At 46.2% G+C, this 19,080-nt stretch overlaps 1 protein-coding gene across 1 annotated transcript; it reads right to left on the reverse strand.

Annotated features, from left to right (window-relative positions):
- Window positions 1-371: 371 nt before the first annotated feature.
- LOC130293954 (protein kinase C theta type-like) lies at window positions 372-10,128 on the reverse strand. The gene is made up of 2 exons (XM_056543276.1): window positions 9,411-10,128; window positions 372-2,683 (listed from the first exon to the last, which is right to left on the reverse strand). The coding sequence occupies exons 1-2, from the start codon at window positions 10,065-10,067 to the stop codon at window positions 1,808-1,810; spliced, it is 1,533 nt and encodes a 510-aa protein (XP_056399251.1). The 5' UTR covers window positions 10,068-10,128; the 3' UTR covers window positions 372-1,807.
- Between the last annotated feature and the right edge of the window lie 8,952 nt (window positions 10,129-19,080).

Consider the following 19,080-nt stretch of genomic DNA (forward strand, 5'->3'; position numbering starts at 1 on the left):
AACCACTATTAAGGGTGAGTGCTGCGCTGTCATATTTCTCTCTATAAAGATCTATTACTCCATGAAGCATCCTCCACTGTGTTCTCATTCTAGGCAATTCTCCATGACCTAAATATACCCCAACTCTGACTTGCACTGATAAATTGTAACAAACCCTCGCTTGTTATATTACCATAAAAGTTTTTGCTGGGTTTAGAAAAAGAATCTTACAAACGATCTATTAGGGGATTAAAGATGGGTAATAGATGGGGGTCCCTCATTCAGGATCCCCATCAATTAGTCAGAATGGAGAGAGGCTACTAGCAGCGTCAATACAACATTTATTAGATTGACGTCCAGTGGAAATAAAGACAAGTACAACCATGTAGGGGGTAAAAAAAGAGTTTATTTATAGGGATAGGGGGGACAATAATAAACAAGATACTATTATACTATTATATATGTGTATGTGTAAGTTAGTGGTCTGTTGTACTGAACCGTCCTCGGACGTGTTGATCCAGAGGAAGGCGAAAACCCCCTGTAAGGAAAGAGCCAATTGTCCTTATTACCGGGGGGGGGGGGGAATTCCTTCTCGACCCCAAATATGGCGGTCAGAATAAATCCCAGGATCAAAAGCTGGAACCAAACCGGAGAAAGGGGGGTAAATGAATTTAAATTATAAATATTGTTTAGTTATACATGTTTCTAATAGTCTATTGGCAAGTCTAGTAGTCTAATGTTTATGTTTGGGTCAAATACATTTTTAAGATAAAAAAAATATATAAATGTGTATTTGTTTATCAATTTTTTTGAATTAGTTTTGTTACTAAGAGGGTAATTTCTGATGTTATTATGCTAAACCTATTTATGGCTATATTGATCCAGAGGAAGGCGAAAACCCCCTGTAAGGAAAGAGCCAATTGTCCTTATTACCGGGGTGGGGTGGGGGGGGGTAATCCTTCTCGACCCCAAATATGGCGGTCAGAATAAATCCCAGGATCAAAAGCTGGAACCAAACTGGAGAAAGGGGGGTAAATTAATTTAAATTATAAATATTTTTTAGTTATACATGTTTCTAATAGTCTATTGGCAAGTCTAGTAGTCTAATGTTTATGTTTGGGTCAAATACATTTTTAAGATAAAGATAAAAAAAAATATATAAATGTATAAATGTTTTTTTGAATTAGTTGTGTTACTAAGAGGGCAATGTCTGATGTTATTATGCTAAACCTATTTATGGCTATATTGATCCAGAGGAAGGCGAAAACCCCCTGTGAGGAATGAGCCAATTGTCCAAAAATCAGGGGGAAAAATTCCTTCCCGACCCCAAATATGGCGATCAGAATAAATCCCTGGATCGAGCCAATATGTCCCCTATCTGTGGTCTGTGTCTATGTGTGTGCGCCTATCCCTATCGTGTAGTGTGTGTGGTGAGTGCAGTACTTACCCGGCCTGTGCTTGGATGGGTTCAGGGATAATATCCGCCACTCAGCACCGCAGGATTACAACATGCGGCTATTGTTCCTGAACTTACCAGATGGAATCTAAGCACAGGCCGCTCCTGGGGGCGTAGAGGATCTTCCGGCTGCAGTGATGTCAGATGCCAGCCCGGGACTGGAGGATGCCAGGTAAAGGGCCTGGGGCAGCAACACAATGGCATGGTATGGCCTAAAGATGTTCTAGAGCAGTCGAGGTAACAGCAGCAGAGACATGAGGCCTGGATCAGGAGGCCAGAGGTTCTGAGCAGTAGGCGCGGTGTCCTCAGAGTCCAGATCCACCTATGGATAAGTGAAGAACATGTGGTGATAGTTATCCCAAGAGGAGGTTCTTACTGGGCCCAGCTTGGTGACGTATAATTGAATCCGGTCCCATGGTGGGGGTTCTCTGTGTCCTCCGGCCACTGCAGATGGTGATTTTGCAGAACTGTCCCAAACGGCTTGCATGGTGGCTTGGCTCTCCTCTCTTCCAGTTCCTCCCAGCGAATGGTGGAAAAGAATGGATGCTTCTGGATGTTTCTACGCACCCCCAGGCGCTTATCGGGATTCTTGCGCAGAAGTTGACTGATGAGATGTTCAATAGCAGCATCCATCCCGGGTGGAAGTTTTGGCTCCTTTCTGGTGATGGCTTTGAAAACCTTCTGCTTGCTGTGGCCGATGAAAAATGGGAAGCGTCCTGTCGCCATCCTGCACAACACAATCCCAAGGCTCCACCAGTCAACGGCTGTGTAATACTCTTGTCCTAGAAGCACTTCAGGGGCCATGTAGTAGAATGTTCCTGTCACTCCATCAATCTTACTGGAGGCTGTGACTCCATCTTGTGCCAGGCCCAGGTCAATGATCCGGATGTGGCCTTCTGCATCCAACATGATGTTCTCTGGCTTGAGGTCTCTGTGGACGATGTTCTGTCCATGGAGGAACTGGAGGCCGCATACCATCTCTGCTGCGTAGAACCTTATGTTGTTGATGTCCAGGTAGCAGCAAATCCTGATCAAATCCTCCAGACTGCCGCCGGACAGGTACTCCGTGATGAAGTATGCGCGCTCCAGAGACTGATGTGCGGCATAAAGGTGGCATAGAAATGGACAGTCTCGGGCTGCCAGAAGTATCCGCTGCTCTCTCTTGATGGTTCCCTCGTTGTCCTCTCGTCTGTTGATGATCTTTATGGCCATGTAGGTGTCTCGGCCAGGGACTGATGCCAGGACCACCTGTGGAAAACAAATGGAAGACGCTCATTAGAAGACATCATAAGGTTGATATTGATCAGTGTTTCTCAAGCTCGGTCCTCAAGACCCCCAATAAGTCATGTTTTCTGGATTTCCTTTAGTCTTTCACAGGTGATACAATTATGGTCAGTGAATCAGGAATCACCACAATAATATCACCTGTAGAAGATTAAGGAAATCATGAAAACAAAAGTTTTGGGGGTCTTGAGGAACGTGCTTGATAAACATTGATATAGATGGAGGAGGGGGGGCTGTTTATGGGTGGACTGAGTGGTGGGTCAGTTAGATAGCACCCAGGAACCTTCAGCCTAGGAAAACTGCAAGAAAGAGCTATAATGACCTTTAAATCCCCCTTTTTAGCAACAATCGTCTCTCCCAAAGTTTCCTGCAGCTGCATATGCTGTAAGTTTTGTTCACCAATTGGATACCTGGCAGGTTTGGTGGCGGAATCCTGGTGGAATCCAGTCCGCAAGATGGAGCCGGCCAATGCAATGCTATAAAGGGGCGTTCAGTGCCCAATGGTGATGGTGATGTGATTAAATCTAAATTCATTCGGCTAATAGTGGAGATCAGACCTGCCATTCAGGTGCGCAGAAGCAGTAGATAGAAATGTTACACGCACGTTCAGACAGCACTTTGAATCATTTATGCGTTTGCACTCTAATTAGTTGAGGCTCAATAAGTACAAAAGTGATAGGTATATGTTGCGCATGTTCAAACAGCCTTATGGATGCATAGGCAAAATAAATACAAATAAGGATATGCAATATATTAGGGAAACAGGTTGGCGTTTGCGAACTGCACATACATCCATAATAATATGAATATTTACCAATTTAATTGGCAGAAAAAGACCATTGTGCACATGTGTAAAGTGGGAGGAGATCATATGAGTATCAGGTATATACTCTGTACACCTGTCTATAATGCAGTTATATAACAGTAGATGTTACAGCTATTACATAAGAGCTAACACAATCTATGAGAATAGAACAGAGGGGAACTTGTGCCAAGTGTAACGAATTGTAATATTAAAAAGTGTATTAAAAAGATAAAAAAATTTAATGTAAACAAAATTTAGGAAATGTTGAACAGCTTATCCACCATCTAAAAAGGTAGCATAAAGAAAAATAACGAATGGTGTAAAAGACAAAAACCTCGATCCCAAGTGTGAAAGTGATTCATAGAGGTGGATGAAGAATGGGACTAGAGTGCGGGAATAGCACTAGGCGAATGTCACTGAATATCAGGCGGTGCACTGTGGTTATGTAGTAGTTGTCGGAGTTGTATGTTGATTGTAAAGCTAGGCTCCGACCTCCACAGCTCCCAGATTAGGTACCAAGGGGAACAAAGAAAAATGAATAGAAAAATACTATAAAATTAGTCCACTATGTGGTATTGCACTTTTCACGGAATTAATGGGTCCAACATGAGAAATAGTCTTAAAAATAGGCAGAAGTCCCTACAATAATGATGGGTCCAGAAAACAAAATAGTATCCTCATCGAGAAAGAGGACAAGAATGGATCATCAGGAGGCATCAATGGGGGTATTTATTAGATAGTATTAATACAGGGAATTCCAGAGGGTTCATTTCCTTTATCGCCTAACTCTATGAATGCATTGAACAATGGATAGACATGTCTTTGAGTTGGTTGGGATCAGTGTAGTTCTCATCTTCCGGTCCAAATAGGTTTCTGTAAGATTGTATTGAAACCAAAGAAATCCATGGATATCCATGGATAACTAAAAGAGAAGCATTTTTTTTTTTTTTTTTACTAAGACCCGGGGAACATGCTCTCGAATCACCCAAAGTGCAAGCGTGTTACACAAAAAAAATGTGCACAAAGGATGCAGTCTATTACAAGCCCTTCTCCTATAGTTGAGAGGCCCCCCAACAACCCTTACCCTTCGCCTCCGGACCAAAAGGTACCTGCGAGGTTGCAGGTTCAATGTCCCTTTTTGCCGAAGCTATTAAGCAACCACAAATGCTCCCTGCATCCCCCTTAGCGTTAGCCAAGGTATCTACCCACAGAGACGATAACAGTCGGTACCCTGCCGATGCAGGAGTACCCGGGGTTTTTGCAAGGAGGTGCAGAATCTAATGGCCACACACACCTCCCCTAGACCGCTAGGAGGAACAACCAGAAAGGCTACCGCATCCTAAAAATCTTGTGGACACACAACACGCAAAAAGTGTCACAGTGACAAAAAAGGAAATAAATAAGTGAATGTGTGCAGATATGCTGTCCAGACATCCGGCCAGATCTATAAAAAAATTTCTGATCCTAGCCAGTAGGCCAGAAATCAAGAGGTGAGTGCTACAAGGTGAAAAGTTTATGGTTCCAGTGCTTCCACTCAGTGCGCCAATACTCCCAGTGAGTTTCAGCACCTCAGGGTCACCACTCCCCAAGGCACTAAAGTACCTCGGCTCTAGACCCTCTCAGCCTCATGGCAAGACCCTGAGGAAACAAGTCACGTCGGGGCAGCAGTCGAGCTGTTTCCTCAGAACCAGCCCGGGAACACTCTGGTACACCTGACCCCTCCATGCCTGACCCCTCCATGCAGCACCCATCCCCACCAGCCCAATACCGGCACTTCGTGTCACCGGCTGAAACTGATAAGAACAGATACTACACTTGATCGAGAAGGCCGAGAAGCGACCCCCACAGCTCCCAGATTAGGTACCAAGAGGAACAAAGAAAAATGAATAGAAAAATACTATAAAAATAGTCCACTATGTGGTATTGCAGTTTTCAAAGAAATCATGGGGACAACATGATAAATAGTCTTAAAAAGTGGCAGAAGTCCCTAGAGTAATGATGGGTCCAGAAAACAAAATAGTATCCTCATCAAGAAAGGATCGATCATCAGGAGGCATCAATGGGGGTATTTATTAGATAGTATAAATACAGGGAATCCCAGAGGGTTCACTTACTTTATCTCCTAACTCTATGAATGCATTGAACAATGCATAGACATGTCTTTGAGTTGGTTGGGATCAGTGTAGTTCTCATCTTCTGGTCCAAATAGGTTTCTGTAAGATTGTGTTGAATCCATAGAAATCCATGTATGGATAACTAAAAGAGAAGCATTGAAGGGGACAAAATTCAAGGACTTTATTCCACAGAAGACTGGGTGCTTTTCACATTCTGGTCCGGTCACACACCTGTAGAGTCAGGTGGATACCTCACCTGGTTGCACCGTGGATGATGTGTTACTAGGGTTGCCACCTTCCGGTATTTTACTAGCACAGCTGCCATTTTGGCCACCCTGATGGTATTTTTATATTAAAAATACCGGCAATGCAATGACCAGTATTTATCCAACCAAGCATCTTACTCCCGGAAAGTTGCACCATAAACTATACCAGTGTTTTCCAACCAGAGCACCTCCAGCTGTTGCAAAACTACAACTTCTTGCATGCCCGGACAGCCAACGGCTGTCCAGGCATGCTGGTAGTTGTAGTTTCGCAACAGCTGGAAGCACCCCTGGCTGGTTAACACTGACTTGTACTATATACTACTGTACCGTTCAACATGCTGGGAGTTGTAGTTTTTGTTTGGGCCAGTTGCTGAGCCCCAGGCTGTATGGGGGCAAGCTGGGAGTTCTAGTTAGTAGCTAACTGCAACTCTTGAATTTAATAATAAAAAAAGTGATCAAAAAGTCAAATGGAAACAAAAATGGTCTTGTTAAAAACTACAGACCGGGGCACAAAAAATGAACCTCATACAGGCCATTATAAGGAGAAATAAAAAAGTTATAGGGGTCAGAATAGGACAAAATTTCCCCCCGCATATGTGTATCATGTGATCTCACGCATATATAATTAATCATGCAAATGAGCATGGCTGGTATATATTTTTTTTGCAAGAAAGGTGGCAACCCTATGTGTCACATGTGGGTCATATAAAGTAAGTGGTGTGGGGATCCTACAAGTTTTCCTCGGTCCACCCCCAGGAATATCCAGGCCAGTTACCCCAATTTAACTGGACTACAAAAGGGTTCAACCAAGGAAAACAAAGGTAAAATATACATAATAAGTACCATCTGACCGCCAAGTAATGCATAAAAGAAAGAAAATGTGCAAAAAAACAAATACAACAGAGCATACAGAGATATAGGGCAAGGAAAAACCAGACAATAATGAATAGAGAACCGTAATCCCATAGGGGGAAACTCTTTTGTTGCACTTTATGATTGGATTTATATTTGGAATCCTATATATATTACATGTGAAGAGAGATTATTATTTATTACCTGCGGTATTGGAGGAACAATTTACAGCGATATAATATCACCACACTTTTATACATTTACTTTATATTATTGAGTATTCCCGTGCCCATTATAAAGACCTGTGTAGAGGAAGAGCAGTGCAGTTCCCATAGCAACCAGTTTGCTTCTTTTATTTTTCAGAGGCCTTTTTAAATTGGTTGCTAGGGGCAACTGCACTGCTCTTCCTCTGCACAGGTCTTAATAAATCCCCCCCTATATGTACTCTTTACACACTGCTCCAGAAGACCCCGCTGCACCTTCTCTTCTCCCTGCGTCTGGTTTCCTGCACCCACACGATCTTGGGCATCCCAACTTCCATCTGCCAGGACACAGTACATGGAGGTGCCCCAAGGGATCCGTTCACACCTTATACCAAGTGTAGGCCCTTCAAGGAGTCTTATATGGTTTTGCATAACCACTAAAGCCATCAGGGACATATTATTGTGGGACTACAAGTACCAGCAGACCCACCTTACCACAACACTGCATGTATGGATAACGAAAAGAGAAGCATTGAAGGGGACAAAATTCAAGGACTTTATTCCACAGAAGACTGGGTGCTTTTCCCATTCTGGTCCTGGTCCGGTGACACACCTGTAGAGTCAGGGGGATACCTCACCTGGTCGCACCGTGGATGATGCGTCACTAGGGTTGCCACCTGGCCGGTATTTTGGCCACCTTGACAGTATTTTAATATTAAAAATACCGGCAATGCAATGACCGGTATTTATCCAACCAATCCTCCAACTCCCAGAATGTTGCACCATATACTATACCAGTGTTTCCCAACCAGAGCACCTCCAGCTGTTGCAAAACTATAACTTCTTGCATGGGCATGCTTGGAGTTGTAGTTTTGCAACAGCTGGAGGCACCCCTGGTTGGTAAACACTGACCTATACTATATACTACTGTACCGTCCAACATGCTGGAAGTTGTAGTTTTTGTTTGGGCCAGCTGCTGAGCTGCAGGCTGTATCAAGGCATGCTGGGAGTTGTAGTTAGTAGCTAACTGCAACTTTTGAATTTAATTTAAAAAAAAGAAGCGATCAAAAAGTCACAGCGAAACAAAAATGATCCTGTTAAAAACTACAGACCCGGGCACAAAAATGAGCCTCATACAAGCCCTTAAAAGGAGAAATAAAAAAGTTATAGGGGTCAGAATAGGACAAAATTCCCCCCACATATTTGTATCATGTGATGTCACGCATATATAATTAATGATGCAAATGAGCATGGTCGTTATTTTTCTCTTGCAAGAATGGTGGCAACCCTATGTGGCACATGTGGGTCATATAAAGTAAGTGGTGTGGGGATCCTACAAGTTTTCCTCGGTCCACCCCCAGGAATATCCAGGCCAGTTACCCCAATTTAACTGGACTACAAAAGGGTTCAACCAAGGAAAACAGAGGTAAAATATACATAATAAGCAACATCTGCCCCCTAAGTAATGCATAAAAGAAAGAAAATGTGCAAAAAAAACAAATACAACAGAGCATACAGAGATATAGGGCAAGGAAAAACCAGACAATAATGTATATATACCGTAATAGTACCATAATATATACCGTAATAATACCGTAATCCCATAGGGGGAAACTCTTTTGTTGCACTTTATTATTGGATTTATATTTGGAATCCTATATATATATATATTTTACATGTGAAGAGATATTGGGGAAGATTTATCAAAACTTGTGCAGAGGCAAAGTGGTCCAGTTGCTCATAGCAACCAATCAGCTTTCTTCTTACATTCTTAACAAGGCCTCTGAAAAATGAAAGAAGCAATCTGATTGGTTGCTATGGGCAACTGGGCAACTTTCCTTTCCACAGGTTTTGATAAATCTCCCCCATTATTATTTATTACCTGCGGTATTGGAGGAACAATTTACAGCGATATAATATCAGCACATGGGAACTTTTATTAATTTTACTTTTATTATTGAGTATTCCCGTGCCCATTATGAAGACCTGTGTAGAGGAAGAGCAGTGCAGTTCCCATAGCAACCAGTTTGCTTCTTTTATTTTTCAGATTGTTTGCTATGGGCAACTGCACCGCTCTTCCTCTGCACAGAACTTAATAAATCCCCCCCTATATGTACTCTTTACACACTGCTCCAGAAGACCCCGCTGCACCTTCTCTTCTCCCTGCGTCTGGTTTCCTGCACCCACACCATCTTGGGCATCCCAACTTCCATCTGCCAGGACACAGTACATGGAGGTGCCCCAAGGGATCCGTTCACACCTGATACCAAGTGTAGGCCCTTCATGGAGTCTTATATGGGTTTGCATAACCACTTTAGAAATCAGGGACATATTATTGTGGGACTACAAGTACCAGCAGACCCACCTTACCACAACACTGCAAGCCCCCACACAATACATATGCAGCCTAAAATGGCTGATAACAGAAAACAAGATGGAGATAGAACTTACTTTGCCGAAGTTGCCTCTACCCAGGACTTGGTGGAGGTTGTAGCGGCTGATGGAAAGCCTGGGGTAGGGACCCGATGTTCCTTGGCTGCTCCCAGGTGTTGGCTCCTCATCCTCTGATCCTCCATTCTCGTCTCCTCTCCTCCTCTTGACTCCATCCTCGCCTTCCTCTTCCCTCTTCCTCTTGCCTTCGCTCTTCCTCTTCTCCTCCTTGCCATCTTCTTTATGTTCAGTAGACACCATTCCAGGTGTTGGCTCCTCATCCTCTGATCCTCCATCCTCGTCTCCTCTCCTCCTCTTGACTCCATCGTCGCCTTCCTCTTCCCTCTCCTTCTTCTTCTTCTCCTCCTTGCCATCTTCTCCATGTCCAGTGGACGCCATCCCAGGTGTTGGCTCCTCATCCTCCGATCCTCTGTCGTCGTCTCCTCTCCTTCTCTTGACTCCATCCTTGCCTTCCTCTTCCCTCTTCCTCTTCTCCTCCTCGCCATCCTCTCCATGTCCAGTGGTCGCCATCCCAGGTGTTGGCTTCTCATCCTCTGATCCTCCATCGTCCTCTCTCCTACTCTTGACTCCATCCTCGCCTTCCTCTTCCCTCTTCCTCTTCCCCTCGCTCTTCCTCTTCTCCTCCTCGCCATCTTCTCCATGTCCAGTGGACGCCATTTCCGCAGTTCTCCTTCAGTCTGTAGACCTCGGTCCAGTCACGTCGGTCGCCAGCAGAGAGTAAACGGCAGTTGGTCGTGTGCAGGTGATGTCATCGGCCATGAGATGCTCTGTGGCACCTGCCTGACACTGGCCCTATAGACCTGCTCTGCCATATACAATGTGATGTGGACATCATGAAGGACATCTAGGGTTGACCTTAGGTTGGTTGCTACCCTGTGCAGTTTGATGGACTTTATGATGGACCACAGTGGTCTCCAAACTATGGACCTCCAGGTGTTGCAAAATTACAACTCCCAGGCTTGTTGGGAGTTGTAGTTTTGCAATATCTGGAGGTCCACAGTTTTGAAACCAATGGATTTAGGCACCTATTATGATCCTTGGGGTCCAAGCCCCTTGTGCCCTGGTGCAGCCCCTTGTGCCCTGGTCATGGTCTAAAGTCAAGAGTAACAATAATAATTCATGGGGGGTTCTTCAGTGTCTGGGCGTAGGTGGTGTAACTGCTAGTGGTATATATTGGCACAGTGGTTGTATTGGCGGCATATATATAGATCTATATAGAGATAGAAATAAATATAGTGGATAAAACACTCACACTTGTGAGTATTTAAACCTATTCAGCAATATGTTCCTATTACAACTATTCCTGTAAATCTGCTGCACACACAGCACCAGATATGATGTATAGCAGCAGTACCCAACGGGCTGACCGTGGTCCAGATCCAGACCATGACTGCCAGACATCCGAACCACTAGCCAGCTCTCCCCTCATTCATTTGTATTGGTGTCTAAGACACTCTACGGGGCATCTATTAAAAGTTTACTTGGTCTTTGTTCACTGTAGATTAAAAAAAGTTGCAGGCAAAGTGGCGTTTATGCGCCAAATTTATCAAATGGTGTATGGACATTGTTGAATGCCCACTGAACTGCTCAGCTTTAATGTCACATAGCAGTGGCTGCCGTGCGTCAATTCTATTAAAAGTCACATGGACCCTAATACAATTGTTGCATGGTTGGGCAGGGTTGACTTGCCCTGTGATTTCTTCTAAATATGGTCCGTGCACATGATAAATTAGTGACCACTGCACAAAGTTATCTAAATCAGATCAGTTCGTGGTAATAAAAATTAAACGTTCTAAATGAAATGTTGCAGGAAAAGCCACACGGAACCTGCGACAAATTTAGACAAAAAAACCTGTCTAAATTTCTTGATGAATTCCCCCTCTTTGTTCTCTGCCTGGCGCTTCTTCTCTGATGCAGTCAGCGTGATGATTTAACTGAACAGTTCATAGGGGGCATAGGGGCACAGTACATGGGGGCATTGTGGTACAGGTCATAGAGGCATAGTTGCATATTTATTGGGGCCATAGTGGTACAGTTCATAAGGGTATGGTGGCACAGTACATTTTAAAATATTGGTACAGTTCATAAGGGTGCAATGGCACAGCTTATGGTGGCATAGTGACATAGTTTAAGGGGGGATAGTGGCACAGTACATGGGAGCATAATGCCACAGTTCATGTGGGCATAATGGCTCAGTACATGGAGGCATAGTGGCACAATACATTGGGGCATTGTGTCACAGTACATGGGGGCATAGTGACGCAGTTAATGGGAACAAAGTGGCACAGTTTAAGGGGCATAGTGGTGTAGTACATAGGGGCATAATGGCACAGTTCATGGGCGCATAATGGCACAGTTCCTGTGGGCATAGTGGTGTAATGTCCCAGTACAGGATAAGGTCCTGCACTACACTTAGGCCCTGTCAGGTTGAGTCACTCAGTGACCTGGGGGCTCTTCCGCAGTGTCTCCCCTGCTGTTACTTCAATGTTATTTATTGTACTATATGTATAGTCAGTATACTAAGGTATAGAAAGTATAAAGGACCTTTGGACGACTAATGTAATTGTCTAAAGGACCTGTGAGATGTTACATGTTACCCTCACATGATGTTATCACATGTTACCCAGAGAGCACCAGATTAACACATGACCTGCAGCTTGACCTATGGGCTTCTAGTACAGTCCCCCTTTATAAGGAAGGGATGTGCTGCAATCTGCCGCTTTTGGCTCTTCTACCATCACTCTTGCTGAGGAACAGTGGAGACCAGATGTCTCAGTGCTAGTGTCCAGCTACCTGGAAGGCCTCAAATCTACAGTCACTTCCAGTAAGTCAAGTCTATGTCTGCTGTCACTACCTACAGTCCAGTCAAGCCTAAAGTCAATTATCTAAAGTCTATTACAGGTACAACCGATCCCAGCAAGCTGTGAGGTCCTTCTGTGTTCAGGGCACCTCTCTGGGATTCTCGCTGAGCTGTAGAGACTATAACAACTGTCTGACCTCAGCAAAGCCTCTGTTAAACCATAACCTGGTTGTGGGCTCTCATTTCACTGCCTAGCCATTGCTATAGCTGAGATATCGTTTGTGTGGTTCCCGATACCCAAAGACCACTCTGGCGTCACGAACATTGGGGGTTAATAACATAGCATCTGCCATATCCACCTACACCGCTACACCACGTGGTTCCGCCATTCACCGTGGCTCACCACAGTGGCACAATACATAGGGACATAGTGGCACAGTACATGGGGGGTATACTGGCACAAAACATAGGGGCATAGTGGCACAGTACGTGGGGTATAGGGGCATAGTACATGGAGACATACTGGGGGCAACATGGGACAGCTTATGAGGGCATAGTGGCACAGTTTATGGGGACATTGTGGTTCAGTACATAGGGACATAATGGCACAGTTCATGGGGGGGGCAGTGGCACAGCTTATGGGGGCATAGTGGCACAGTTTATGGGAACATAGTGGCACAGTTTATGAGGGCATAGTGGTTCAGTACATAGGGACATAATGGCACAGCATATGGGGGCATAGTGACACAGTACACAGGGGCATAGAGGCACACTTCATGAGGGCATAGTGGTACAGTTCATGGTTGCACAATGGCCCATCTCATGGGGGCATAATGGCACAGTTAATGGGACATTGTGGCACAGTTAATGGGGACATTGTGGCACAGTCCATGGGGACATTGTGGCACAGTACATGGGGGCATAGTGGCTTATTACATGGGGGCATAGTGGCACAGTACATGGGGCATAGTGGTACAGTTCAAAGTAGGGCAAAATTGGCATGGGGCATAGTGGCAGCATGCATTGTGGGGGCACAGACATGTCATTCATTGTTTTAAGGGACACAGAGGTACAATTATTCGCTACAGGGCACATTGTTTGGCAATATTATTTTGGAGGCACTGTGTGGAGCAGTATTAAACCGTGGGAACAGTGTGTGGCAGAAATATATTTAGGGGCAAAGTGTGTGGAAGTATTATACCAAAGGCACGTTGTGTGGCAGTATTATACCAGTTGCACAGTGTGTGGCAGAATTATACCAGGAACACAGTGTGTGACAGTACTATACCTGGGGCACAGCGTGTGGCAGTATTATACCAGGGGCACAGTGTATGACAATATTATACCTGGGATACAATGTGTGGCAGTATTATACCAGAGGCACAGTGTGTGGCAGTATTATACCAGGGGCACAGAGTGTGGTAGTGTTATACCAGAGGCACAGTGTGTGGCAGTATTATACCAGGGGCGCAGTGAGTGGCAGTGTTATACCTGGGGCACAGTGTGTGGCAGTATTATACCTGGGGCACAGTGTGTGGCAGTATTATACCAGGGGCACAGTGTGTGGCAGTATTATACCTGGGGCACAGTGTGTGGCAGTATTATACCTGGGGCACAGTGTGTGGCAGTGTTATACCAGAGGCACAGTGTGTGGCAGTATTATACCTGGGCCACAGCGATTGGCAGTATTATACCTGGGGCACTGTGTGTGGCAGTATTATACCAGGGGCGCAGTGTGTAGCAGTATTATACCTGTTGCACAGTGTGGGGCAGTATTATACCAGGGGCACAGTGTGTGGCAGTATTATACCTGGGGAACAGTGTGTGGCAGTATTATACCTGGGGCACAGTGTGTGGCAATATTATACCTGGGGCACAGTGTGTGGCAGTGTTATACCAGGGGCACAGTGTGTGGCAGTGTTATACCAGAGTCACAGTGTGTGGCAGTATTATACCAGGGGCACAGTGTGTGGCAGTGTTATACCTGGGGCACAGTGTGTGGCAGTATTATATCAGGGGCACATTGTGTGGCAGTATTATACCTGGGGCACAGTGTGTGGCAGTATTATACCTGGGGTACAGTGTGTGGCAGTGTTATACCAGAGGCACAGTGTGTGGCAGTATTATACCTGGGGCACAGTGATTGGCAGTATTATACCTGGGGCACAGTGTGTGGCAGTATTATACCAGGGGCGCCGTGTGTTGCAGTATGATACCTGGGGCGCAGTGTGGGGCAGTATTATACCAGGGGCACAGTGTATGGCAGTATTATACCTGGGGAACAGTGTGTGGCAGTATTATACCTGGGGCACAGTGTGTGGCAGTATTATACCTGGGGCACAGTGTGTGGCAGTATTATACCTGGGGCACAGTGTGTGGCAGTGTTATACCAGAGGCACAGTGTGTGGCAGTATTATATCTGGGGCACAGCGATTGGCAGTATTATACCAGGGGCAAAGTGTGTGGTAGTGTTATACCAGAGTCACAGTGTGTGGCAGTATTATACCAGGGGCACAGTGTGTGGCAGTGTTATACCTGGGGCACAGTGTGTGGCAGTATTATATCAGGGGCACATTGTGTGGCAGTGTTATACCTGGGGCACAGTGTGTGGCAGTATTATACCTGGGGCACAGTGTGTGGCAGTGTTATACCAGAGGCACAGTGTGTGGCAGTATTATACCTGGGGCACAGTGATTGGCAGTATTATACCTGGGGCACAGTGTGTGGCAGTATTATACCAGGGGCGCAGTGTGCTGCAGTATTATACCTGGGGCGCAGTGTGGGGCAGTATTATACCAGGGGCACAGTGTGTGGCAGTATTATACCTGGGGAACAGTGTGTGGCAGTATTATACCTGGGGCACAGTGTGTGGCAGTATTATACCTGGGGCACAGTGTGTGGCAGTATTATACCTGGGGCACAGTGTGTGGCAGTGTTATACCAGAGGCACTGTGTGTGGCAGTATTATATCTGGGGCACAGCGATTGGCAGTATTATACCAGGGGCAAAGTGTGTCGTAGTGTTATACCAGAGTCACAGTGTGTGGCAGTATTATACCAGGGGCACAGTGTGTGGCAGTGTTATACCTGGGGCACAGTGTGTGGCAGTATTATACCAGGGGCACAGTGTGTGGCAGTATTATACCTGGGGCACAGTGTGTGGCAGTATTATACCTGGGGCACAGTGTGTGGCAGTGTTATACCAGAGGCACAGTGTGTGGCAGTATCATACCTGGGGCACAGCGATTGGCAGTATTATACCTGGGGCACAGTGTGTGGCAGTATTATACCAGGGGCGCAGTGTGTGGCAGTATTATACCTGGGGCGCAGTGTGGGGCAGTATTATACCAGGGGCACAGTGTGTGGCAGTATTATACCTGGGGAACAGTGTGTGGCAGTATTATACCTGGGGAACAGTGTGTGCAGTATTATACCAGGGGCACAGTGTGTGGCAGTATTATACCTGGGGAACAGTGTGTGCAGTATTAAACCGTGGGAACAGTGTGTGGCAGAAATATATTTAGGGGCACAGTGTGTGGCAGTATTATACCAAAGGCACGGTGTATGGCAGTATTATACCAGGGGCACAGTGTGTGGCAGAATTATACCAGGAGCACAGTGTGTGGCAGTACTATACCTGGGGCACAGCGTGTGGCAGTATTATACCAGGGGCACAGTGTATGACAATATTATACCTGGGGTACAATGTGTGGCAGTATTATACCAGAGGCACAGTGTGTGGCAGTATTATACCAGGGGCACAGTGTGTGGCAGTATTATACCTGGGGCACAGTGTGTGGTAGTTTTATACCTGGGGCACAGTGTGTGGCAGTATTATACCTGGGGCACAGTGTGTGGTAGTATTATAACAGGGGCACAGTGTGTGGCAGTATTATACCAGGGGCACAGTGTGTGGCAGTATTATACCTGGGGCACAGTGTATGACAATATTATACCTGGGGTACAATGTGTGGCAGTATTATACCAGAGGCACAGTGTGTGGCAGTATTATACCAGGGGCACAGTGTGTGGTAGTGTTATACCAGAGTCACAGTGTGTGGCAGTGTTATACCTGGGGCGCAGTGTGTGGCAGTGTTATACCTGGGGCACAGTGTGTGGCAGTATTATACCTGGGGCACAGTGTGTGGCAGTATTACACCTGGGGCACAGTGTGTGGCAGTGTTATACCAGGGGCACAGTGTGTGACAATATTATACCTGGGGCACAGTGTGTGGCAGTATTAAACCTGGGGCACGGTGTGTGGCAGTATTATACCTGTGGCACAGTGTGTGGCAGTATTATACCAGAGGCACAGCCTGTGGCAGTATTATACCTGGGGCACAGCGACTGGCAATATTATACCAGGGGCACAGTGTGTGGCAGTGTTATACCAGGGGCACAGTGTGTGGCAGTATTATACCAGGGGCACAGTGTGTGTCAGTATTATACCTGGGGAACAGTTTGTGGCAGTATTATACCTGGGGCACAGTGTGTGGCAGTATTATACCAGGGGCACAGTGTGTGGCAGTATTATACCTGGGGCACAGTGTGTGGTAGTTTTATACCTGGGGCACAGTGTGTGGCAGTATTATACCTGGGGCACAGTGTGTGGTAGTATTATAACAGGGGCACAGTGTGTGGCAGTATTATACCAGGGCACAGTGTGTGGCAGTTTTATACCTGGGGCACAGTGTGTGGCAGTATTACACCTGGGGCACAGTGTGTGGCAGTGTTATACCAGGGGCACAGTGTGTGACAATATTATACCTGGGGCACAGTGTGTGGCAGTATTAAACCTGGGGCACGGTGTGTGGCAGTATTATACCTGTGGCACAGTGTGTGGCAGTATTATACCAGAGGCACAGCCTGTGGCAGTATTATACCTGGGGCAACAGCGACTGGCAATATTATACCAGGGGCACAGTGTGTGGCAGTATTATACCAGGGGTACAGTGTGTGGCAGTATTATACCAGGGGCACAGTGTGTGGCAGTATTATACCTGGGGAACAGTTTGTGGCAGTATTATACCTGGGGCACAGTGTGTGGCAGTATTATACCAGGGGCACAGTGTGTGGCAGTATTATACCTGGGGCACAGTGTGTGGTAGTATTATACCAGGGGCACAGTGTGTGGCAGTATTATACCAGGGGCACAGTGTGTGGCAGTATTATACCAGGGGCACAGTGTGTGGCAGTATTATACCTGGGGAACAGTTTGTGGCAGTATTATACCTGGGGCACAGTGTGTGGCAGTATTATACCTGGGGCACAGTGTGTGGTAGTTTTATACCTGGGGCACAGTGTGTGGCAGTATTATACCTGGGGCACAGTGTGTGGTAGTATTATAACAGGGGCACAGTGTGTGGCAGTATTATACCAGGGGCACAGTGTGTGGCAGTATTATACCTGGGGCACAGTGTATGACAATATTATACCTGGGGTACAATGTGTGGCAGTATTATACCAGAGGCACAGTGTGTGGCAGTATTATACCAGGGGCACAGTGTGTGGTAGTGTTATACCAGAGTCACAGTGTGTGGCAGTGTTATACCTGGGGCGCAGTGTGTGGCAGTGTTATACCTGGGGCACAGTGTGTGGCAGTATTATACCTGGGGCACAGTGTGTGGCAGTATTACACCTGGGGCACAGTGTGTGGCAGTGTTATACCAGGGGCACAGTGTGTGACAATATTATACCTGGGGCACAGTGTGTGGCAGTATTAAACCTGGGGCACGGTGTGTGGCAGTATTATACCTGTGGCACAGTGTGTGGCAGTATTATACCAGAGGCACAGCCTGTGGCAGTATTATACCTGGGGCACAGCGACTGGCAATATTATACCAGGGGCACAGTGTGTGGCAGTATTATACCAGGGGCACAGTGTGTGGCAGTATTATACCAGGGGCACAGTGTGTGTCAGTATTATACCTGGGGAACAGTTTGTGGCAGTATTATACCTGGGGCACAGTGTGTGGCAGTATTATACCAGGGGCACAGTGTGTGGCAGTATTATACCTGGGGCACAGTGTGTGGTAGTTTTATACCTGGGGCACAGTGTGTGGCAGTATTATACCTGGGGCACAGTGTGTGGTAGTATTATAACAGGGGCACAGTGTGTGGCAGTATTATACCAGGGCACAGTGTGTGGCAGTTTTATACCTGGGGCACAGTGTGTGGCAGTATTACACCTGGGGCACAGTGTGTGGCAGTGTTATACCAGGGGCACAGTGTGTGACAATATTATACCTGGGGCACAGTGTGTGGCAGTATTAAACCTGGGGCACGGTGTGTGGCAGTATTATACCTGTGGCACAGTGTGTGGCAGTATTATACCAGAGGCACAGCCTGTGGCAGTATTATACCTGGGGCACAGCGACTGGCAATATTATACCAGGGGCACAGTGTGTGGCAGTATTATACCAGGGGCACAGTGTGTGGCAGTATTATACCAGGGGCACAGTGTGTGGCAGTATTATACCTGGGGAACAGTTTGTGGCAGTATTATACCTGGGGCACAGTGTGTGGCAGTATTATACCAGGGGCACAGTGTGTGGCAGTATTATACCTGGGGCACAGTGTGTGGTAGTATTATAACAGGGGCACAGTGTGTGGCAGTATTATACCAGGGCACAGTATGTGGCAGTTTTATACCTGGGGCACAGTGTGTGGCAGTATTATACCTGGGGCACAGTGTGTGGCAGTATTATATCAGGGGCAAAGTGTGGGCAGTATTATACCTGGGGCACAGTGTGTGGAAGTATTGTACAAGAGGCACAGTGTGTTGACTACTCTGGTTTGATAAATATGGTGACTGGCATGGTGCAAAAATAGTGATATAAGTGCCCAATGTGTCCATTCACATTGTATCAAG

Source organism: Hyla sarda, chromosome 10 (assembly GCF_029499605.1).
Source record: "Hyla sarda isolate aHylSar1 chromosome 10, aHylSar1.hap1, whole genome shotgun sequence".
Classification (NCBI taxonomy): Eukaryota; Metazoa; Chordata; class Amphibia; order Anura; family Hylidae; genus Hyla; species Hyla sarda.

What these genes read in the sequence shown, in the direction of transcription:
- LOC130293954 (XM_056543276.1), bottom strand. Translation starts at nt 10,067, where the DNA reads ATGGCGTCCACTGGACATGGAGAAGATGGCGAGGAGGAGAAGAGGAAG. An exon ending in GTAGAGGCAACTTCGGCAAA is followed by an intron (nt 2,684 to 9,410) that starts GTAAGTTCTATC and finishes TGTTTTCCACAG; the next exon opens with GTGGTCCTGGCATCAGTCCC.